Source organism: Actinia tenebrosa, unplaced genomic scaffold (genome assembly GCF_029948245.1).
Source record: "Actinia tenebrosa isolate PJP-AT-01 unplaced genomic scaffold, QUT_ActTen_1.0 PGA_scaffold4__44_contigs__length_22323623, whole genome shotgun sequence".
Lineage (NCBI taxonomy): Eukaryota > Metazoa > Cnidaria > Anthozoa > Actiniaria > Actiniidae > Actinia > Actinia tenebrosa.
Genome location: NW_028292581.1, coordinates 15,387,095 through 15,411,863, shown reverse-complemented (window position 1 = coordinate 15,411,863; position 24,769 = coordinate 15,387,095). Strand labels below are relative to the sequence as shown.

General features: G+C 37.6%; 1 protein-coding gene across 1 annotated transcript in view; it reads left to right on the top strand.

Annotated features, from left to right (window-relative positions):
- Positions 1-24,769, top strand: part of LOC116296299 (uncharacterized) — a 104,335-nt gene that overhangs the window by 43,519 nt on the left and 36,047 nt on the right. Inside the window, 36 exon segments of the mRNA XM_089036821.1 lie at positions 538-673; positions 1,332-1,503; positions 2,073-2,214; positions 2,556-2,860; positions 2,969-3,110; positions 3,304-3,629; positions 4,211-4,352; positions 4,837-5,159; positions 6,161-6,302; positions 6,721-6,902; positions 7,259-7,402; positions 7,799-7,943; positions 8,935-9,098; positions 9,719-9,862; positions 10,355-10,496; positions 10,613-10,935; positions 11,360-11,501; positions 11,810-12,111; positions 12,400-12,541; positions 13,035-13,354; positions 14,405-14,549; positions 15,041-15,188; positions 15,885-16,044; positions 16,630-16,768; positions 17,039-17,220; positions 17,555-17,698; positions 17,844-17,985; positions 18,517-18,836; positions 19,378-19,519; positions 20,132-20,267; positions 20,860-21,055; positions 21,597-21,738; positions 22,143-22,369; positions 22,826-22,912; positions 23,342-23,662; positions 24,051-24,136. Coding sequence (XP_088892947.1) covers positions 538-673; positions 1,332-1,503; positions 2,073-2,214; positions 2,556-2,860; positions 2,969-3,110; positions 3,304-3,629; positions 4,211-4,352; positions 4,837-5,159; positions 6,161-6,302; positions 6,721-6,902; positions 7,259-7,402; positions 7,799-7,943; positions 8,935-9,098; positions 9,719-9,862; positions 10,355-10,496; positions 10,613-10,935; positions 11,360-11,501; positions 11,810-12,111; positions 12,400-12,541; positions 13,035-13,354; positions 14,405-14,549; positions 15,041-15,188; positions 15,885-16,044; positions 16,630-16,768; positions 17,039-17,220; positions 17,555-17,698; positions 17,844-17,985; positions 18,517-18,836; positions 19,378-19,519; positions 20,132-20,267; positions 20,860-21,055; positions 21,597-21,738; positions 22,143-22,369; positions 22,826-22,912; positions 23,342-23,662; positions 24,051-24,136 — 6,697 coding nt within the window.

The window sequence follows — 24,769 nt, the reverse complement described above, 5'->3', positions numbered from 1 at the left end:
AATTCGCTTTTTTCCCATATCACACCACGTGTCATTCCCTAGAGTACCATTCTTTTGTTTAACGGTTGCATCTGAGAATATCCATGAATATGGATACATTTCAAACAAAGAATCTTTTTTCTCGAAGAAAAAGTAAAAAAGTCTCTGAAAAACCCCGTTTACACTAGCGAATTTTGCGGCGATTTTTGCTGAGATTTTTTTGCGATTTTGTTCATAACAAATAATGGTAAAGAATTTACTTGTAAATTTTTTTCGGGATACCAAGATTTTCCTAGACGAATGTCTCCTTTGAAGGATGAGACAAAAGATTTCATATTACTGAAAATTGCCACAAACATCGCAGCAAAAATCGCCGCAAAAATCGCCAGTGTAAACGGGGCTAAGAGATAAAACTTCACGCTCAAGTGGATTTGAAAGTTAATTAATTCTCGAAACCAATGTAAATTTTCAATTTGAGTCATTTGCACCTCAATTCAAAATCAAAAGACAATTGTTCAACTTTACGTTTTTTATCAAAGCTTGACTTCTTTCTTTCAGCCGGAGTTTGTAACTCTCCGCTTGGAATGCAAAGCAGACGAATCCGTAACAACAAGATTACTGCTTCTTCGGAGTATAACAAGAAACATAGAGCAATAAGTGGACGACTTGGATCAAATTCTTGCTGGATCGCTAGGTAATTATTATTTACACTATGTTGCACTATATTTGATAAGCTATTTCCTTATTTGCCGAGGTTTTAAATGCTACGTCATTCGTAAGAAAATCGATTTCTGGGTGACGCCATTCATAACAAATGATTTATGAATCAAAGCAAAAAGCAGTAATGTGAAGATTTTTTTTTTGCAAATTTCGAGTAGCTCACTTGATTGGGCAATAGTTTTTTTAAATTTAACCTTATATTTCTAATAATAATTTTGAAAAGAATTTTCTGTAGGCTATCGGTAGGGGCAGCGTCATGATCTTAACAACCAATGTGCAGGAGCACGAATCTCTAGCACAATAAAGCATGATGGGAAAACGATAACTTACGCTTTTTCAGTTCCTCTAAAAATCCCTCTGACAATTTTTCCTTTGAAATTGTATATTGAAATGTGAGTACTTCAAAAGAAGAAAATAATAGTGTTTTTTTAATAACAGTGATTCCCTCGTTCTGATTTGTGAATTACTCTTTTTCCCAGAGTGCTTTGTGCTAGAAATTCGTGCTATTGCACATTGGCTATCAATCAGTTACTTGTTATACTTATTACATATACTTATTACGTGCTATTATGGCCTTACGGTTCTCTTGTAAATGCATGCAATGTTGTAAGCAATTGCTTTTGTGACTTTAGAATACGCAACAGCTACCAGTGGTTCATGGTTGACTTCGGTCGACCAATGGATGTTACCCAAATAGCAACCCAAGGCAGGGTACATCATAACCAATGGGTGAAGACTTACTGGTTGTGGTACAGTCAGGATAGAATCCACTGGGAGAAGTATAGATCAAGAAATTCTATCAAGGTCAGACTCATTCTATGTTTTATGTTTGAGGATATTTGCGGTCGCGCATAAAATTGCCAACTCATTATATACTCGATATCCTGTGATTCTCGAGTGGTCAGGAATGAAACATTTGGAGTCGAGGCTTCGTAAAACAATAACAATAACAACAAATTGTTTATTGGTCGATCACTCAACCAGGATATCAAACAAAAAAGGTTGACAATGGGATCGTGTGTTTTTAATGGAAAATTAAGTAAATGATGATACAAGTTGTTTTCCCATCAATCAAAAGTGGCAATGTGATTCATGAAATTTATTTATTAAAGCTGATAATGTATAACAAGAAAAGGCTAACATGCCCTTTTGTAAACCTAAAAGAAAATTCATTACTTGAATAAAGTTCCAAAAAAACATTTGCTTCACAACAACAAAAAAACTACTTTTTGATGCAAGTAGATTTTTAAAATGGTGTTTCTGTGATTCTGCTTAGAATAACAAGAATTGATGATATTGATATAAGAACTTTTGTATAATAAATCTGAACAATAACGAAATATTATTATTAACAATGTCATTTACAATTTCAGACCTTCCAAGCCAACAAAGATAGATATAGTATTGCACTAGTACCGCTTAACCCGCGCATCAAGGCTCGCTATCTTCGAATCAACCCAAGGAGTTACTATTCGTGGATATCTATGAAGGCTGAGTTTTACGGCTGTAGGGCTGGTAAGATTTGTAAACAATTCTAGATCTATTTTTAACTACTTTTATTCTCACAATACTTCACAATAAACAGTACAAAATTGCTTTGCTTCTGTAAGAAGAGGTGTATTATAGGATAGGCATTCGTTTTTTATCTTTCTTAAGCTTACACTTTGGAAGATAGGATGCATAAAATAATATAATAGAACCCTTGCATTCGACGTCAAAGCAGCTCAATTTAGCAATTCTCATGAGAATTGGAACCTATTGTTATGTCCTCCAAACTGAGCTGATTTCCGACGTGCTGCGAGGGGTCAATTGACTTTTAATAATAATTGACAATTATCGGCTGTATGTTTTGCCAGATCCTTGTGACATGCCTCTTGGTGTTGTTGATGGTCGTGTAAGCAAAGGATCCATGACCGCTTCATCCATGTATTCAACAAGCTACGCACCATGGTTTGCACGCCTTCAGTCACCACGATACTGGCTATCAAGGCACAACAACAGAAACCAATGGCTTCAGATTGACTTAAGAACATTGAGCAGACTTTCAAGGGTTGAAACGCAAGGTCGTCCTAATGCTTATCAATGGGTAACAAGTTATTCGCTGTCATACAGTACGAACAGAGTGCGATTCTTTGCTTACACCGAGTACAAACGAACCAAGGTAATACAATGATTAGAGCATTTATTTAGAATGAAATTGTGACCACTTTGGACCACGTTAGATATGGATCAAACTATGAAATAATCACTTATATTCCTATATGTATAGGTGTTCTTGGGCAACTTTGATAGATTCTCAGTCGTGACCCACCGATTCCTGCGTCGATTCAAAGCCCGATTTGTACGAATTCATCCACGAACCTGGAAATCCCATATCGCTATGAGGGTCGAGTTGTACGGCTGTAGACTTGGTAAGAGCCTTCCACCGAAAATTTAATAAATATCTATGAAACATATATATTTTATTTACCTTCCACGAGGTCCAGATATGGAGACGCTGTGCCCGAGGTGTTGAATTTACGGACCGAGAAGTTGTTTCAGTGATTAATAGATTTTAAGGATAATTTGCTTGGACGTCTGCTCATGAAATTGCTAACTTTTCAGGTCACCTTTGCAACAAACCGCTTGGAATCCAGAGTGGACGACTAAAGAACCGTGCCATCTCAGCCTCTTCAAGCTGGAATGCCCATCACGGGCCATTCCTCGCAAGACTACACAGACAACGAAGAGGTAGCTACGCGGGAAGCTGGTCAGCCAAGTATAATAACTACTATCAATGGTTAATGATTGACTTTGGTCGGGCTACTAAGATCATTAGGGTTGCCACTCAAGGACGACAAGATTCCAGCCAATGGGTTAAGACCTATTGGTTGTCATTCAGCCAGGATGGAGTCAACTTTGTCTATTACAAAGAGGGTTCGGGAAATAAGGTTAGATTTTCAGGATCATCCTAAACAAACGTAGAAAGATATGATTTATTGTATTTTATTTGCTTTACGGTCACAAACTCAGTGACACAGCCAGTGGATAGTTAGTGCAGTTTTCGTATGACAGTGAAAAGTTAACGGCACGAACACGGTCGTGACACGGCAAGGGATACGCCAGACAAATCACATTGCACGAGAATTTACTCTCCATCCAATCAAATACCCGGAACACGGCATAAACACGGCGCGGACACGGTTACGCCACGGTCATGCCAGACCAATCACATTGAGCGTGGAAAAATCAACCAATTAAAATTCTAGAAAGCATTATGGTCACGGCACGTCACGCTTACGGCACTGAGCTTTTCACAGTCATACGAAAACTGCTCTAAATACTGTGGACGGCTTAACTTGAAGAATTGCATTTTAACAAAATCGTTTTAAATCTGGTTATTGGATTTTCACAATTACAATTGATATTTAATGATGGTGAAATAAGTAAGTATTTAATGCTTCAAAAAGCACGTTGTCAAATAGAACTACAGCTACGGTCAGATCATTGTTGTTGTTCTTCATTTTCTTAGGCGTTCCGAGGTAACCGAGACAGAAACACCGTGGTATCCAATAACCTTTCACCGCCAATCAGAGCTTACTCGGTTCGAATCCACCCACGAAGCTGGTATAGCCGTATATCAATGAGAGTTGAATTATATGGCTGCTTCATAAGTAAGTGCTCTTTCGCTAAAATATAAAAATGGGTGGAGTTGGCATTGCAGTGCATTGTGGGACTGTTGTTGGAGACATATTTCCAAAATGTCGTCTATTTCCTTAAGCAATCCCAATTTGCACTGCAATGCTGTTAAGTTTGCCATTGTCTAGCAACCTTTTTTGCTTTAAATTTTCTATACCTTTTTTGAGGTTTAATTTTGTTTTAAAAATCACTATCCCTGTGCGAATTGCAAAGATAAATGCCATCTTAAAGATCAAAATGTGTACTCAATAAGTATATATATGTGTGTCCTACAAAATCATTTTTACAAAGTTAAATCGAATATTATTACATGGTACCGAAATGGAACTTATGTTTATAATTTGAGTATTTAATTTCTAGCACTATAAGTCAAACATTCCATTCCCTATTTGAATTACAATATGTCAATACAATATCTATGACATACAATATCTATCTTGACTTACAAATTAATTCTAGATAAGTGCTTGCTACCGGTTGGAATACAAGATAAACGCATACCAGATGGAGCATTCACAAGTTCTTCAATGTACAATTACAAACATGGACCAGAACGAGCTCGTCTTCACCAGCCAAACGACGGTAGAGGTATTGGAGCCTGGGCTGCCAAGTATAACAACAAAAAGCAATGGCTGCAAATCGATCTGGGTGCTGTATCGACACTTACTGGTATTGCTACCCAAGGAAGACATGGGTCCAATCAGTGGGTTACTTCATATTATGTAACGTACAGTCGCAACTGTCAAACGTTTGCAAAATACAGAGAGAATGGAAGAACAAGGGTAAGACAAATTATTTCACACAGCTGTTCAATATTAATACCTTTTTAGTTGCAGCGTAGTTTCACAAGAAATTTGGTTGTGTCTCCACTCTGAGAGAAAATCTTTGTGGAAACAAGGCATCTTAGCTTTGTATTCAATGCAGGCTACCCAGTGTAATGGCAGTTTAAGGACTAGTTGGGTTAACTGGGTCCGCTTGATTATTACTGCTCAGTTGATAAGCATAGCAAATGAAACATCCATAACAGACTTATCATACACTAGAATTGCAGGCTACCCAGCATGGCAGTTTAAGGACTAATAGACCCCATCACAGTTCCCTGCTCCATCTTGAAAGGTAGCCGTGCCTTTGCATCGAAACGAGACGAATGGCGGCCTTGCAATGATAGAGCCCTTTTTAACACCTTGGACAATTATTCACATGTCTCTATCATTGCAAGCTCACCGTTCGTCTCGCTTCGATGCAAAGGCACGGCTACCTTTCAAGATGGCGCAGGGTACTGTGAAGGAGAGTATTTCGTTAACTGGATGCCAGTGATTATTACTGCTCAGTTGATAAGCATAGCAAATGATTTCATAAATGAAAAACTTAGTTTAGAAACATCCATAATAGATCGGCCCTGCAGCAGAAAAAGAATCATATCCCCAAATATTGTGAAATGTTGTGAACAATTATGTACTCGGTAGCGGCAAGCGGCAGGCTGCACAATTTGTTGGTTTTTTTTTTCGCTGTTGTCAATCATACTTAATCAGTACGTCGGTACCTTTTATGTTCTTGACTGGGGGCAGTGAAAAAACAATTTCACAACAAGCCGTTGAAATGCCTGACTTCGTAGAATATCGAAAATCGTTTTAAAAGATTTAATTCTAGAATTTGAAAAATGATGTGTTTCAAACTGTGGGACAATAGGCAAATAATCATAAATGCATTTTTGTTACCATTTCATAAACTATTTTCTCCCTAATGTTAATGATATGTACTCATACGTGTTCATAACTTGTAGGTGTTCCGTGGAAACTTTGACATGTACACAACTGTGGCGTATCGCTTCTTTAAACCTCTGAAAGCCCGATGCATGCGATTCCATCCACTCACATGGAGAAGCCATATTTCGATGAGGGTTGAAGTCTATGGCTGCGTACCAGGTAATTAACAAAATCATTAGTTATTGTGTCATTGTTACCACAAACACCTTATAAGCAACTTTTTTTTTATTTGGTGGGCTGAAAAATCCATAATTTCAAGAAGAAAAGTGACCACACAGTTTTGCAAATTTTCTCGATTCTGATTGGCTGGCATGTTCTCTCAGATCTGCTGGAGGCAGCAAATGGTACACACTACGTTGAATTCAAGGTTTCAGAGAAAACGCATTACCATTCCGCGCTTAACAAATTCTCTTCGTTGCACTAATGATATGCTATCTTAGAAATTTGGGCTAGACTATAATTTCAAGCTTTGCAAATTGAACACACACAATATCTAATTCACTAATATTTCAACTATCCAATATCCTCCTCAAGTCTTATGTTATGCAGTTAAAGAGGTTTTGTTTTCTTTATTCAGCACGTCCATGCAGTAGTCCACTTGGAGTGGCAAATGGTCGCTTGTCTAATCGTGCTATTACTGCATCTTCTTCCCTTAATGCTGCCCATTCACCATACCTGGCTCGTCTGCGACGAACCAAGACCAAGCGATACTCCAGCTTTTGGGTCTCCAGACGCAACTCTCACAGTGAATTCATTCAGGTATAAGTTTCAAAAATACTTAATATATGCGAAGATATAATGCATGTAAACATATTTCGTGAAAATGCTTCTTCAAAATGTTTTTTATCAAATTCATAGTTCCTTTAAACAAATAAATTAACCTAAAGTTTGAAACACCAAATTTTGAATGAACGTTAAAAAAAGTTTTTAAATTTCAAGGTTTCGCATAAAAACTGTTTTCGTTTAATTATAGTATTTTTAAAATATTTTTTTTTTCGTGCCACCTATTAAAGTCAATAATATTTTTGCAAAGTCTTCATTTTAGCCTTAAATCCACCCTCTATTCTTATCGTGATTGATAAACCTATGATATTTTTACAATTACTTGCTTTAAGTTCGATTTCGGACGAGTAATGAGATTCACTGGTATGGCAACCCAAGGAAATGAAGACGCCAACTGGTGGGTTCGATACTTCTACCTCAAGCACAGCTTGGATAATGAGCTGTTTGAGTTCTATAGCTCAGGATCATCCATCAAGGTATGAGAAAAGCATAAAATTTAATATCAAAATTCAAAGTGCACGAGCACGAATCTCCAGTACGGGACATGAACGGGACTTGAACTCGTGGCCTGAAGCTTAATGGGAAGCTGAGTAGTTATGCTTTTGCGGCTTGCCTCTAAAAGAATCATCTGACAAATTTTTCTTCGACATTTGTTATGTAAATCTTTAAGTATTTCAACGGTCGCAAAATAACAGAGTATTTTTTTCTGGCAGATCCTTTCATTTCTTTGTTCCATGTTTTCAATATTCGGTTTCCCAGAGTTTTAATATGAGATTTGATGGGCATTGTCTTTTGCTCTATAACAGAAAGACAATGATATTAATTTCCGTATCTGAAGCTGATTTTTTTCTGTATCTTTTCGTTTTCCATAGCAATTTGCTGCAAACAACGATCGCTCAAGTATAGCCACCATCTCCTTCAGGCAACCGTTCGTCGCACGAGTCATTCGAATATATCCAAGATCATGGCACGGACGCATCGCTATGAGGGTCGAGTTCTATGGCTGTATTGCGAGAGGTATGGGAACCATAGATAACAAAAAAAATTTCTTCTTTTCTTTGTTTACTGCTCCAACATCTCCGACATCGGTTTTTCCTCCCTCCTCTCAAATCAATTCTTACTAATCCAAACTGGTACCAAGAGCTGTGTACCGGGGGTCATACATGGACTGTATACAGTGGCGGATCCAGGATTTTTCAAAGGGGGGTTCCGTTTCTTAAACTGTGTATAATTCTCTTTTGTTTAGTCGATGTTCGACAAAAGAAAATTGGCTCTAATCACCTAATTTACTATCTAGTAACGGACCAAGCTGTAATAACACGACCCAACGCAAAACTACTAATATTTTTTTATTAAAATTCATATAAGACATATTTCTATTACCTAAAAGATCAAACCTTCAAGGGGGGTTCCGTGGACCCCTTCGCCCCCCCCCCCTCCCTGGAACCGCCACTGGTATAGCGGCTGCCAGAGGCGCCTTCACATGCTTTCAGTTCGACCCGGTTGAGCTGTGCCACTGCTGACACTTTGCGGTGGTGATTAGCTATGACAAGTTTTTTATCCTTGTAGTATGCTCCAACCGTGTTTATATTTATCAAGATTTTAACTAGGATGCGCGATATATATCTCAATATTTAGACGTCATTGCAGTATCATGGTTACTTTTTAAAGAGAATAACTTAAAAGTTCTAACGCTTCCTAAGAAATGCAAAAAAAATCGTTTCAGTTCTCATGGTACTCTTGAAAACATCTATAGTTTTATCCACACAGTAAGAGAACCTCGACAATTCTTGGAGTGCAATAATGTGACCAAAACCTCCCTTGAGATGAAACAGCCACCATGTTGGTTGATAATAATAGAAGCTCAATGAGGAATGCTTCGTATAGTCAACCAACATGGTGGCTATGATGTAACATGCAACCCAGGAAAATGATTTTTAAACTTGAATTATTAAAATCATTTCTTGGTCAAACCGAAGTTAAGTCACATAATTACTTTTCATAACAGTGCATTGCAACCTACCAATGGGTGTGGCATCAAGGAAAGTACCTGACCAGCTGATGACTGCCTCTAGTAGTCATGGAGGTACCTGCCTCCCTAGATATGGTAGACTGTCTAATGCTGGCTATGCATGGTGCTCGCGTCACCGAAATAACAAACAATGGCTACAGGTAATGCCTTGTAAATAATATCTCATCCGGCAATAGTAAGGCTTCCATGGGTTATTATTTTATCTGTTCTACTACGCGTAAAGAAAACGAAGAACTTTTCAACTTCACAATATCTCAATATCTCACAAGGGGGGGGGGGGGGGGCATTCCACGACATTTAAAGCTATGTAAAAGCAAATTTAAACACAGGTTCAATTGGATTTTTTTATAACTATGAAGTTATATTTCCATGTTTTTCTTGCTTTTCTTGCAATTTTTCAAACCTTTTCTTTCTTTCTGTCTTCCAGCTTTTCTTCTTCCTTTCTTTCTTTCTTCCTTCCTTCCTTCCTTCCTTCCTTCCTTCCTTCCTTCCTTCCTTCCTTCCTTCCTTCCTTCCTTCCTTCCTTCCTTCCTTCCTTCCTTCCTTCCTTTCTTTCTTTCTTCCTTTCTTTCACTCGTTTTTCCTTACATGAGTGTGAAAATTATTTCAATGTAATTCTAGTTACATTATTCAAAAAAGTCTTAGAGAAGAAGCATGAGAAAAATATGGTTAAATATAAATGATGATAATAATTCCAAAACATAAATAAATAATTCCCCCTTGAGAATTACTACACATGACGTCTTTCTCTCTTTGTAAGATCGATTTTGAAGGTCTGAGTAGAATAAAGGGAATAGCCACACAAGGAAGACGTAATGCTAACCAATGGGTGAAGTCGTACTATATCACGTATAGCAAAGATGGTTCAAGATTTGTTCCCATAAGAAAGGGTAGATCTGTGAAGGTAAACATAAATATGACAAATAAACGAATACATATAATAACGGCGTTCATAATTACAGTTATTTCATACCCACTCACAATCCTGAAATGTGATTGGCTCTCAGCAATGCGATTCCCAGTGCGATTTAACAATCAAATCGTTCTGTTTTGAAGAGCCAAAAACATTGCAGAAAGCATACCATTTGTTGAACAGGTCACGCTAAGCGGTCGTGAAACCAGTCGTTTGATTTGAGAACAAATTGCACTCCACTCAGTTCAATTACCATTATATTATAAATATCATTTCAGTAAATTAAAAAAACGTTGTGCGCTGCTTATTAAAATTTTAATATTCGTGATTCCTCATTGAACGAAACTTGTCTATCCAATGCAATTCTAGTCATTTCAATTTGGATGCTCAATCATATCCCAGGCCGGGTTTTCACAATGCATTTTTTTCCAGTATAATTTTGAGAACTTCAAACAAATTAACTTATGATTTTTTTTCCCATAGATCTTCCGTGGAAACCATGATCGATATATCACCGTAAAGCACAAGTTCTCTCGACCAATATCCGCCAGATATGTTCGTGTGCATCCTGTCAGTTGGTATGCGTGGGTATCCATGAGAGTAGAGTTCTATGGATGTGCGATAGGTAAGAAAGATACCACGTGACATTAGTGTTGTCTGCCTATTTGTTTGCTTACTTGCTTGCTAATTCTCTTAAGGCTTTGATTTGAAGATCTTATTAACTTTTCTTGTGATTTCCAGGCCCTCGCTGCAACAAAGCCCTAGGAATGCAACGTGGATTACCAAGCCGAATGATCACAGCCTCCTCAGAATACAACCGTTACCATGGCGCATCACGTGGTCGACTCCACGCAAGGCGTGCAGGCAGATACATCGGTGCATGGTCTGCAAAAATCAGCAACCATTACCAATGGCTCCAGATTTCATTCCCTAAACTCATGAGAATTGTAAAGATCGCCACCCAGGGACGACAGGATTTCAATCAATGGGTTCGAAGCTATCGATTCTTCTACAGTACTGATGGCGCTCACTTTGCCGTCTATAAGAAGAATGGAAACATTAAGGTAAGGTTTACACTATTTATCTGTCGGAAATATCTAAGATAATGTCAATTTAAATCTTTCAGTAAGACAATAAAATCCGAATGTTTTTTTGAGAATATCTAGCTTTTTCACAATCATTCAATCGAGGAATCGTACAAATTGCCTTTGCGACAAATTATTTTATTTCGCCGCTACGCTACCTGTGCGTCCCTTAGCTTTTCAATAACGGCAAGCAAGACGTTTACATGACATTTCATAGCCACTTAGCTGTATAAATTGCCGGAATATTTTCTGAAACGATTCTAATTGTCATCCATTAACACTTATTTTGTTGCGATGACGTTCCCTGCATGTTGCTAAAAGCGGTTTTAAAATATTGATGCTTAGTATGCGACTCATTCATTCTTAAGCCAGATGTTCTATAGATCTTGGTTTTGTTTTGTAGTACTTTACAGGAAATAAAGACAGAAATACCGTCCAGGCCAACAGGTTGTTCCCATCAGTCATAGGAAGAGTCTTCCGAATCGCCCCTCATTCATGGTATTCATACATTTCCATGAGAGCTGAGCTTTACGGATGTCAAATCAGTAAGTAATTTTGAAAAGTATAAGAAAATGGCATGTTGCTCCTCCAATCAGAATACAGCTTTTCGGTTTGAAAAAAAAATGCATATAAAAAAAACGACTTCTTGTAAAGATTATTCTTGCAATTTTTTTCGTTGAAAACGCTGCTTGTTGCAGACAAAGCAGGTTTTGAATCACATGTTTTCTTTCCAATAGTGGCTGAGACGAAAATGCGTCGCTACTTAAAGGGTCTATTCTATTTGCCAGTCTTTTAGTGTACCAACAGTTACGTAAAAACATTTCACCAAGCAAATGGATGTTATAAATTGCAGGTAACTGTCAAGCTTCCATGGGAGCCGAAGATGGTCGTATTCCTCGTGGTTCGTTCCGTGCCTCGACATTCTACAACGTACACTTGGCACCTTACCAAGGAAGACTTAACAGCATCCGATCTTGGAGTGCTCGCCATAACAATGCAAAACAGTGGCTCCAGATTGATTTGCTTGGTGTTGGTCGCATAACTGGCATAGCTTCCCAAGGAAGACGTGATGCAAATCAATGGGTCACGAGCTATGTACTGTCATACTCACATGGTCATGTCTTCCGTGTCTATAGAGAGGGAGGACGAGTTAAGGTAATGCCACGAAGATCATACTCACGTAATTTATATTAGCCTAGAAAATCTGCAATTTATCTTCCTTTTGGATTGCCAAATATTTTAAGACATTTCCAAGCGTAAAACAACTAATCAAGGTCTTTGTTACATAAAAGAAAAAACTATCCGCAGTCAGTTTTAAACCTGGTGTTAAAATTCAGCGTTTTTAAAAAGAATCAAAAGAGATTATGGGGGTAACGCCATAAGACGCCCAAATTGGTGTTCAGTTTAAGAAAAGTCATTGAGTGTCGTTATCTTCTTTTAAAGATCTTCCGCGCCAACTCCGATCGCAACACCGTAGTGTACCATCGTCTTCAAAAAACTGTTGTATCTCAACGCGTTCGTGTTCATCCCAAGAGATGGCGAAGTCATATTTCGATGCGAGTTGAGCTGTATGGATGCCTAAAAGGTAATTTGTTCGATTATTTATTTAGGCTGCTAATAAGCCCGGCTGAAAATTGTTGCAGGGTCCTGAGTGGATACCACTATCCGTTGGATAAATCCTTTATCCAGTTGATAAAATGATAATTCTGCTCAGTCAATTTATTCACTTGATAATAATTTTTCCACAAGATAGCGCTCTCTACTCTTCGTGCAACTAGGTCCTGCCTTCATTTTACGGATTCGATAAATATTCCAGTTTCAGCTGACTTCATTATACTAAGCTTGATTAGTTAGTAATATGGAACGTCTAGCAGGAACAACTATCAATTGAAGGAAACATTGGACTTTAGAGTTATTGTATGTCCATGTCTCAGAATAATGCGTACAATAATTCTTGGCAAATTATATTTTTTATAATGATTTTAAAGAAATGGCTGACTCCTCCTGCTTTCAAACTAAAATGTTTCAAACTATTCTCACTAAAAAACAACATTCGACTCTTTTATTGTATTATTCAGGTCTTACAGATCTTTGCAATGCTCCATTCGGCTTACAAAGCGGTCGCATCAAGAACAACCAGATCTCTTCCTCCACTCAACACAACAAAAACTTCGCTGCATACAAAGCAAGACTCGGTGGCTCAGGAGGATGGATGTCACGATACACAAACCATAAACAGTGGGTCCAGATTGATCTGCGCCGCCTATTGAAGATTTCTATGTTGTCCATCCAGGGTAACCTTAACCAGAACGCTTTTGTCAGGTTATACAAGGTTACGAACAGTATGGATGGGGCGCATCAGGCTACGGTTCTTGACGACACCAATACAAGGATCCAGGTATGTAAAATAAGTTGGATCACTCATTTGCATGCAGAATGTTTTCATGTTACAATTAACAATTATTCGCCAAAGGCGAAGTGATTATCGGTGGAATGTTAACCGAACCGCGAGTTCTCGAGCGGCGAGGTAAATATTCACCATAATCACTGAACCTGAGGGGAATAATTGTTTTAGTATAATTTTAGACTTGAATATCATAGAAAAATGGAAATTCAGGATTAAAAAAAACGTTTTAGTATTACTTCCGATCTCAAAAACTTTGGCTAGCCTCATGATCACCGCTTCAGCGGTGATTATCGCCTCAGAATCACCGGTCGCTCGACCAATCACGGCTCGAGAAACTCTATATTCAAGTCTAAAATTATACTAATGTTCAATATTAAGCTTACTGATCATCAAACTTGGAAAAGGGTTTTACAATATTTTATTTGAGTACTGCATGGGTGCATGATCCTTCTTAATTAACTCATTTGCGTTGTAGTCCTGCACTCTACCACTATAAATACCTCTGTGTTTACACATATATGTATGTAATAAGACAAGTGTAGGTATGGGTTATGCCAAGAGAAATGACACATGAAGAAATGAAGTTTAAGAATTATTTCAGGGATAGGCGTTGGGTATTGGGTTCCCTGTGTTACCACGGTTAAACAAAATACTTGCAATAGAGCGTTTTTACTTGACGACACAGCGTATGTTGGTGTACCCAAACAATACATTCCCTATTTTCTGGGAATTGAAATCTATTTTTAAGCAAAAACTGTGCAGGAATTTTTTATGTTTGGTACACCTATATAGCTGCCTTCTCACGTGAGTGAAAACGCTCCGGCTATTCATGCTCTCGAAAAAAACGGAAAATTAATAATAAACACGAAAAGGCGCTATATATTTCTCCTGCAAATGAATGGTTTACTCTATCTGCGACTAAATATTTTGCATCAATTGAAGCGGCAGGATCTAGAAAGAAGAATATTTCATCTTTCTCCTTTGTATTTGTGTCCATTTTGTATTGAGCTTTCTGTACTAATCTTTTCATTCTGTTTTCAGTACTTTACTGGTAATCACGATTCAAAAGGAACAATTGAAACCCGTTCGTTCCGTCCCGCCATTGTTACCCGCTTCATCAGGGTGTACGCCTACAGAAGCTACAGAAGAGACTCCATGAGGCTGGAAATACATGGCTGCAGAGCCGGTAAGAAACCTTATTATACGATATTCTGCTACTGGTATACCTACCTTGATGCAAATAAAAGATTTACTGGGATGACAAAAGGGAGAAATAACTTTCTCAGCTCATCTTACTCTAATACATACTACCGAACCCCACCCCTCCCCCTAATATAAACCCTTGGATCATAAAACCCCATCGAATTAGTATAAGCCCAGAGCTTATAACGGGGATTTTACGTTATGAATGTAGTAGCATATTATATGTAATCTAAACATTGGGATAACATCTTCAAAAAAATGGCACTAAGATAAAAATTAGTGGTAGCCATTAACATCGCGCGAGTCTATCACCTATAACATCTAACATCAAGATTCACTTTTCCAGAACTTCTTTGATAAATGCATATAGTATTATTAGGATTATATTTCAATAACAGACATTTTACATTTAAAGTTGCACATAATCCTGCTATCGATCAAGTTGATAAATCTCTACTATGTTTTTTACAACAGCTCGATGCGACGTGGCTCTTGGTGCAGAAGACTATCGTCTCCCTGACGTCTCCTTCTCTGCTTCTTCGAGGCTCAGTTACACGTACTCATCTCACAAGGCTCGTCTGAACATGCGCAGTTATACCTGGATCGCTAAGCACCGCAATACGTATGTATTGGACCTAATCCAATAATAATAATGTTTTATTATTAGGATTCACCAAATGTGAACATTTGTTTCTGCCACCCAAGAGGTTTATAAAGATGTTAAAGACCTACAGTTCCTTTCGGTCGTGCAAGCGCCGTACGACGTTCGTTCATTCTCTCCGACAACCTCTTTTCAAATAAGTGTACACATCTATATTAAAACAGGTTATTTAAAATTTGGTTGTATGTTGTATGTTGCATGTTTCATGTTGCATGTTAAATGTTCAATGTTGCATCTTGCATCTTGCATCTTGCATCTTGCATCTTGCATCTTGCATCTTGAATGCCAAGCTTTAAATATATTACATTCACGTGTAAAAGATCTCAGCACAGAAGATAATAAGCAAAAAAAAAAAAAAGGTTAACACAAACTTTAGTAAAAATTTAAATATTGTTGTGACCTTTCGCTGATCGCCTTACCAATGCCAATAATGCATTTTGGGCTTGATAAATGCAACATTTCACATGCAACAAAACCTGCATTCTTTTACGAAATAGCAGTAAGAAAACTCAACGTTTGAATTTACATATGACTTTGGTTTTCTTCAGCACTAAAATTCACCTTTACGTATAATGATATCTAAAAGGGTTTGTGGAAATGAAATAAGGAAATCCTAAATATTTTTTAATGTTTATTTGTTTGTTTGTTTGTCTAAAGGAAACAATGGCTTCAAGTTGATGTTGGCAACAGGGCAAGAATCATTAAACTAGCAACTCAAGGAAATTACCGATCTAACTACTGGGTCAGAGCGTTTACCCTGCAATATGGTTCTACGATCGACTATCTAAGGAACTACAAGGAAGGCAGTCGCGTGAAGGTAGGATCGAGCTAACCCTTGTTTAAATATATAAGGGAGTGCATGTACAGTGTAATATAGGCCTTGCTCCATCATGTGCCCAGCCCATATTACAGCTTGGGTTAGATGGCAGGATAATCAGAGAAAAAGTTTTGCTCTCCTTATTCAATTCTTTCTTAATTAAAACGATTGTATTGTTCCTACCATCTAACGTGGCTGCCGTCACGTGAAGTGCAAACCCTCTATAGACCAAATCCATAGTGTTTTTACATTTCAGGCCACGTGAAATTAAATGAGAATGAAAGTGTTTGTTTTAGATAAATGGAAGTATTTGAGTTATTCATGTGTTTCCTCATAGTCAAAAGTTAACTCTGAAAGTTAGCTCTGTAGGCGATTTCACTTTTGAAAAAATGTATTTCCCATTGTAAATCAAATTTTGGTTCCTTCCCTTGGGCATAAATTAACCCTTTAAACCTGTTTGTCTCATCAGCATGTCCTTAGAATAAATTGAACTTGATGAGCTATAATACTATAGATCAAAAGAAAATTTCATGAAGGGATGTATCAAGAGGACGAGACTCAAATATTTATTTATCTTTGTTCAAGGTCTTCCAAGCCAACTATGACCGATCCACAATTGTCTACCAAAATCTTCGTCCAATCTCAACTCGATACGTACGTTTCCGACCAACATCTTGGCAAGGTTATATCTCCATGAGAGTCGAACTTTACGGATGCAGCGCTGGTAAGTTAATGTTTGTTCTTGGGCGCAAAATCTCTCAAGAGAATTAATGACCGAAATGGCCGCCATGTTGGATGATATACAAAATGGTTATCCAACATGGTGGCTGGGACATTACATGCTGCCCCAAAACAGCTTAGTAGCAAAATTTTTCATTTATATCTGCGCCCAGATTTTTGGTCTGCCTTACGTACAATAAGGTCAAATTATGATATATAAAAAAGATAACATTTCAATAATTATTAATATTTTTTTTATTTATATTGAATACAGGTCATTTGTGTAATCGTAAGCTGGGCATGCAGAATGGTGGTATACCAAACGGAGCTATTACAGCTTCTAGTCAGCTTATGACTGGATTAGCTCCATATCTTGCGAGATTGAACCTGAGGAAAATGGGACGTAAATATGGTGCCTGGATACCACAGCGACAAACTTACAATGAGTGGTTACAGGTCAGTGGTGTGGCCATTTTTATTTTATTTTATTTATTTAATATTCTTATTTATTTATTTATTGCTGGTTTTCTTTTGTCAGTGAAAGCTTTGCTCCCATTTAGTTAGCATTTTATTTTCATTTTATTTTCTTCTTTCTTTTCCTTTTTTTTTTTTTTTTTTTTTTTTTTTTTAATAATTAAATTCAATCAACGTTCAATTTCTATTAATTTCAAATCAATTTCTATTTGGCCCCACCTCTATGAAACATATTTTCGGGAAACTTACTACACTACGCACTACAGTTGATTCTTTTCTGAATGAATGCAGTTAACAGCCATGTTATTGGTTTTAGATCGATACGGGTCGCTTGTCAAAGATCATTCGTATTGCAACTCAAGGCCGCCAAGATGCAAGACAATGGGTCACTCGATACTATCTGAGTAGCAGTGTAGATGGCGTGCATTTTACAAGATATACGCACAACTCCGTTGATAAGGTAGGAAGTAAAAACAATTCTTTCTTAACAAAAACATAATTTGAATAATTCAAATATAACAAGATTATAGGATTTTTTTTCTTTGCTTTGTTTGTTATTTGGTTTATGAGAATTGACAGTTTTTTACTCTATGTTTGTTGCCTAGCTATTCTATGCCAATCGCGATAGCAACACCATCAGGTTCCATTCTCTTATCCCAGCCATCCGTGGCCGCTTTGTTCGTGTCTATCCATGGGGATGGCACAGCTACATTGCTATGAGAGTTGAACTGTATGGATGCAAGTTAGGTAAGAGATCATTCCTTAGTGGAAATTCCAAGCACCTATTTGCTGTTTTAATACCGAACGTGATTCTTCGTAGTTCAGCGATACAAACAACACTGATATGGTGCTACTGGGACCAAAGTTAGGAAAAATTGCATATAGTTTGTCGTGGACAGATATTTAAAGTGGGCCAATTTTCCGAGATTAAGATATCGCTTGGATGGTGTTACTGATACCTAAGTTAGCAAAGATTATATCTAGTTTGTCATGCATATAAAGATGTTAAAATTGGGCCAAGTTTCCGAGGTTAAGTTAGTGTTTTATGGACCTCTTGCTATGTTCAATACTCACAACAATCAACTCACATGTTGATTCTTGAGAACGGAAGAGAACCTGAAAAAATTTGTCATGGTAAGAATGAGAGCAAATCAAGCAAACTCTATCCATTAGTTGTATTTGCAGGAATCAAACCAGAGACCCCCACATGTATGACTAATAGCTATCCCATTTTTTAGCTTCAAAAACGTGTTGTAATATGTAATTTTTAATTTTCAGAAAAATGTGGTGTTCCGGTTGGTTTACAAGACAGACGTATCCCTGATTCCTACCTTACGTCATCAAGCAAATGGGACGCCAAGCACGGTCCTCAACGTGCTCGTCTCAACCACCGAAACGTTGGCGGTACAGGTGCCTGGTCTTCACGTTATAACAATGCCAAACAATGGCTGCAAATAAGATTGAAGGAGGTGACTACCATCACAGTAATTGCTACCCAGGGCCGATATGATGCCAATCAGTGGGTCAAGAGTTTTGAGCTTGGGTCAAGTTTTGATGGAAGACGATTCAGGATGTATGCTGTTAGAGGAAGAACAAAGGTTAGTAGAACAAAAGGGATATTTTTATTTTATTTCTATATGTTTCTTGCAAATTATAAAGGTTATAATGAATTGAGGACTTGCGGTAAGAATTTATGAGACTGACTCTACAACACACAAACCAAGCAGTTGGTGAAATTTCTCAAATATCCCCAAACCACTACTATCTATTTAGTATAGAGGCTTTGCACCATCATGTGAGTCTTTTCCTCTCTAGTAAACTGAATTTTTTTCATGTAAAGATTAGACCAGATTCAACTCTTCCTGCCTCCTGTCATGGCTGCCATCACGTGATGGTGCAAAGCCTGTATTTTCAGTCTCAAATACACTTGAAAAAATGTAGTTAAACGCATGTTTATTTCTAAAAATGAAGGAAAACTATTTTACTCTCCTGAAGAGTGATATTTATTGGGGTTTCCTCCAAATTCCTGCTTCTGGTTTATCCCGGCATTCACGCCATAATTCAATATCCTTTATGATTTGACATGTCGTTTTAGTGTCTCTAAAACCAAATTTTTAATTGATGTTATTTTAATTCCAGCGTTTTACAGCAAATTATGACAGACAAACAGTTGTTAACAACCGTTTGAGTCCAAGGATGAAAGCACGTTACGTTCGAATCTACCCCAAGTCATGGCACTCACACATCTCCATGAGATTCGAGTTGTATGGATGCAGCCCAAGTAAGTGATGGATTACTTAGTCATTGTTACACTTAAAATGATGGGAAAAATAAGTTTAGCAAAACTTTGTCACCGCTTTTTATGAAAAGACAAAAGTCTCGACAACTAACTAGACAATTTTCAATCAAATAAATAATTCTCAATTCCACATTCAATTATTTTATTTTAAAGGAATAAAAAATAATACCTGCTGGCCTTTCCGAGGCCGGTTTAGCGGAAGACGTGTAACAAGAAGCACGCGCGCTGAATCACGAAGCTGTTTTAGGGGACGCCACTTGTCTTTTTCGTTTTACAGGTTTTAGTATTCAAATCGATCGAACCGAGTCACATTTAATTGGAATTTTTGGTTTGTTTGGCAAGAGAGTTTGTTAAGCTTTTCACCATATTGAAAAAATGGCGTCCTCTAAAAGTCTCATGATTCAGCGCGCCCTCTACTAATGATCGATTTTCGCGCAACCTTTGAAAGGCCAATAAACGAAGGAACTTGCTGAGGATAATGACAAGTGGTCGGAAAAAAGCATCATGCTCAACTAAAACGGGCTTATCGTTGTGTTAGGGTATTTGTCTGTGTTTTTCATGGTTCGTTCTTACGTTTTTCTATTGATATTCTAGAGATGAGAGTGGTGTGCTACAAAGCAATGGGTGTTGGTAACAAGCAGATCCCTGACAGTAACATGAGAGCATCCTCTCACTGGAGTAGAAAATATACAGCACAGTATGGTCGTTTAGCTCCACCAGCCGGAGGAGGGTAAGTTGTGCTTTTATTGGTGTAAAAATTAGAATTTTTCCTATTGCATTTAACCTTTTTTTATGCAGTTACGTACTTTCTCTCTATACTTGATAAACAAATCCCATTATACTTGATAAATAAATGCAACCTATTTTAATCCCATGAAAACATTTTCTAATAAATTATCATGATCCTATATATTTATCTTAAGATGATTTTCGTTAGAGTGCCAAATATACATCATTGACTTACAGCAGGTGCACAATATGCGACATGTTGTAGGATTTTAATGGTGTTTCATTGCTTTCGTGTGATTCAACCAATTGATTCACGTGGTTAAAACTAAGACACTGAGCAGGGCTACGAATTTGTTCCATTGCGCACCCATTTCTAAATTGCAACTTGATGTGTAGGTAGCCTTTTCAAGTGGGCTGCAAAACCTGTTGGGCTTTTCTTCCACCGTGGAGCCTAAAATCCGTGATGATAAACACTACTCAGCTCAAACTAAGATTTATTTGTAAAAAAAAGAAAAAGACAAAGACTGGACTTTCTATTAAGTAATTACTTCATTCATTTTCGTTAATTATGAATATTGCTCTTTATTATCAAGGTATAAGGGCACATGGATTGCACGTCATAATAACTACAACCAATGGCTGCAAGTTGATCTTGGTCGCGCAACAAAGGTCACTAAAGTGGCCACTAAAGGACGCTATAAAGTCTCCCAGTGGGTCAAATCATTTTACCTTCAGTACAGCAACAACGGTAGATCCTTCAAATACGTCCGAGAGGGTAAACGAGTTAAGGTACGTTAATAAGATAAATAAAGGATGAAAGATGAAATCAATAAAAATAAATAGAGAAACTGGTCAATAAATAGTAAACCAGTTGCAGTTGCCGAGACAGATAAAAGCAATAAAACAAAGGGATAGATGAGGTAGATCTATTCATTTGATCCCAAAGAAGTACTGATAGTTCATCCTATATGGAACTATTAATGTGTACGTAAGATACCTGCGCGGGACGCATCTTATCTTTTTATGCAAAATGAGCTGTCAGTTTTCCTATGCATTTTTTAAAGGACAAACTGGTTATTCTTGGAGTGCAACCATATGAATCAAAATCCCAGCCGCCATGTTGTTTTAATATATAAGAAGAAAAACTAATGAGGAATGCTTTGTTATCATCAACCAACATGCTGGCTATGATGTAACATGCACCGCAAGAACATGATGCTGTCGTTTTGACTATGTTTATGAAATTTGCGTTTTTGTGTGTAGGTCGAAATAATGTCATCTCTCTGTCTCTCCCTCCATACATTAAATATTTCCGCAATTACTTTTTCAGTTGTTCAAAGCTAACACCAACTACTATAGCATTGTGGATAACCCAGTCAACCCGTCTGTTGTCGCACGATATATTAGGTTCAACCCGCGTTCATGGCATAGACACATATCGATGAGAGTTGAGGTTTACGGCTGTTATTCAAGTAAGACATAATCATTTTTAAATCCCCCCCTTATGTTGTGAAAGAGGATATATTTTCCTACTGATCAATGACCACCATTTGCTTTTTGATTTAAACTGATTCTTATAAAAAAAGTTGACGAATTTGTGGATTTGCAAACTATAGACGCACTCAGCGTATCTCGTTTGATCTAAAATCTAATTACCATGCCCTGTTAAAAGTGATAAATTACATATATTATTTTACCATAGACGCACTCAGCGTATCGCGTATCCAGTTCGATCGTAAAATCAACGACGAAATAGTTAAAATATTGCTGAAAAGGCTATTGGTTTGAGTAACACCCTTAACTAATTAATTCGTAGACAAACATATACTCTATTCATGGATGATGCACATATTCATACATTCTTATTGTACCATAGATGCACCAAGCGTATCCCGTCCGACCTTAACACCAACGACCAGGCGAAAACAAGGAATAGTCAAGGTTATAGCGCGCTGTCAGTTTAGGATAAGGAATCAGAAGCGCAGACGAGTTGTGTCAATGGTTCAGTTCGTTGTCAACAACCGCGTCACAAGGACAGTACGTGTCAATGGACACCATGCGGACCTTATCGAAAACACTTACGGATTCAGAGCAGGAACAAAGGTGAGTTTTCTTCCACTCATAACTACATGAATAAACTGGTTTCGTGGTCGCCATGTGGGTCAAAATTGCGACGTTGTACTTGACGTTATTTCATGTCTCTTGCGGAAAATCCATCAGCTGAATCACACTTTCTCAATAAGCTAGATTGTAGTTTAAGAATCGCTTCCAGTGCGCAGGCGATTTTATCGCGAATTTCTCACCTTCTTTTGAATAATTAAGAACAAAAGAAAGTTAAAATCGCAAGCGCATTGGAAACGATTCTTAAACTACGAACTTGCTTATAGGATGTTTCTTTCTGGTTGGCGGCACATGGTGATCAGTGTTTGACTACAACTGAGATTCAAAGACTTCCAGACAGTGTCATGGAAACACCTTGATATACATGCACCAAAACCCTACTAGTATATAGAATAATACTTATGACATACGCTAAACGGCACTTGCATTCACAAATAGGTTTCTTGTCGTGTAAAGAGCCGATTCGTTGGTGTGAAAGAATGGAGCAGCTATGATGACAGCAACAAGGTCTTCTTTGGTTTGAAGGTAATTCTTATGATCTAAGTAATAGGAGATTTGCATTATGACGTCATTAACTACAAGTACCAAAATCCTTCGCAAGATTTCTTTTGTTTAGATATTTTGCACCAATGGTCTTATAAGAAATATAAAGAATAAGAAAGAAAATTCGCGAAAGGCATTTTGGTAGTGGGAACTGTAAAATAACGCCATCAGGCAAATCAATTGCAATTGCGGCTATCCCCAGTTTTGGTGGGCGACAGTCGAGATCACGTGACACTACCCCTACACAGGGGTGCATGTGACCCCACTTGCTAATATATAGCTCACTGCAGCTTTGCTGAGGTTGGGTGCCCACCTCCTAGAATCCTTAAATGGAAAATCCTTGATGCATGTTTGTAATGATTGTTATACAACTTTTCATAATGTCATTTATTTGTTAAAACTTTTCACCAGGTACATCCAAAGAAAATCATCATCTCAGAGAAAACACCATGGAAACCCGTGCGCATCACAGGCTTCGTTCCGATCACGTGCTACGGTCGCTCGCTGGGATGTTCTATCACGGCAAACATCCGCAGCCATGATCAATATATCACTGACAAATGTGTCGTAAGAATATCAGAGCGTTCACGCAGGAAATTTACCTTGAACGTTAAGGCTGTCAAGACATTTGTGCAATCTGGGAAAAAGACTATGCTGCTTAAGTTTGATGGTATCAAATCACGACCAGGTGGAAGTAGATTCTGGGTTGGCTACAAATTGCCAGCTGTAAAGGTACTTAAGCTTTTGCTACAAATTGTAGCGGTAGAGTATTGCTATGAGTAGGCTGCAAAGCTACACGAATAACTAGTCTAGAGAACGCAAGCGTTGCTGCAAGAGGCAGAAGGTCGAAATTACTCACCTTCCCACCTTCCTTCCTTCCCGTCCATTTTAAAATCTTTTCCTTTTCTTTATTTCCCCCGTTTTTTCCTCATCGTCTCATCATTTTTCTTTGTCATTTTATTTCATTTTCGTCTTTATTTGTTTGGGTTTTTTTCGTTTTATTCCTTCTTTCCTACTTTCTTTGGTTCTTTCTTTTTTCCTTCCTTCCTTCCTTTCGCTTCTTTTCTAATTTATGATAAATAACAAAAAACATTTTCTAATGAGGTGATATTTTGTGCAGATAATGTACATACCTCCCGGTCGCCAAGGTGGCTACAGAAAGTGTCAGGCAACTGGCGATCCTCACTACAGAACCTTTGATGGAAAGTAAGTAATTGTAAAGATCTAGTTACCATCACATTCCTCATTCTACCGAATGAAATCCTCATTTCAAACATATTTCATAAAGTAACTGATTGTTAAAGTGCTGGAAACCTAATCAATAAAATCTAAGGACTTAGTATTTTTGAAAACAGTATGCGCATGCTCTACGTCTGTATGTGAACTAATCCTAAACAATAACTTTGTTTTTGTAGCTTAAATACGATTTTTTTGCTGTAGATAAATCGTTTAATACAATGATAGAAAAGAAACGACAAGAAAGTGTAATGACTATGAATAGAAATATAGTATAAATAGAATTATTACATGTCGAATCTCTGGGCATTTTGGATTATAAAAGACTTCTTAAAACGAGGTGTTTTGAAGAAAGAAGTACATAAATTAGCTACTTTGTCAATTTAGCAATTAGTCCTTAGTCAGTATCCCATGAGGCCGAAAGGCGAATGGGCTATTAACTCATAGACCATGAGGGCGAGATCAAATCCAACTCGTCGGTCAAATATATAGATTCATATGACTTTTGACCTAAAGTGAAATTTAATGTTTTGGTGTAGAGCAGGCACGTTTTACAACTAGTAGGATAGACTTGTAGACTACTATCGTCGCGCTCTGCACCTC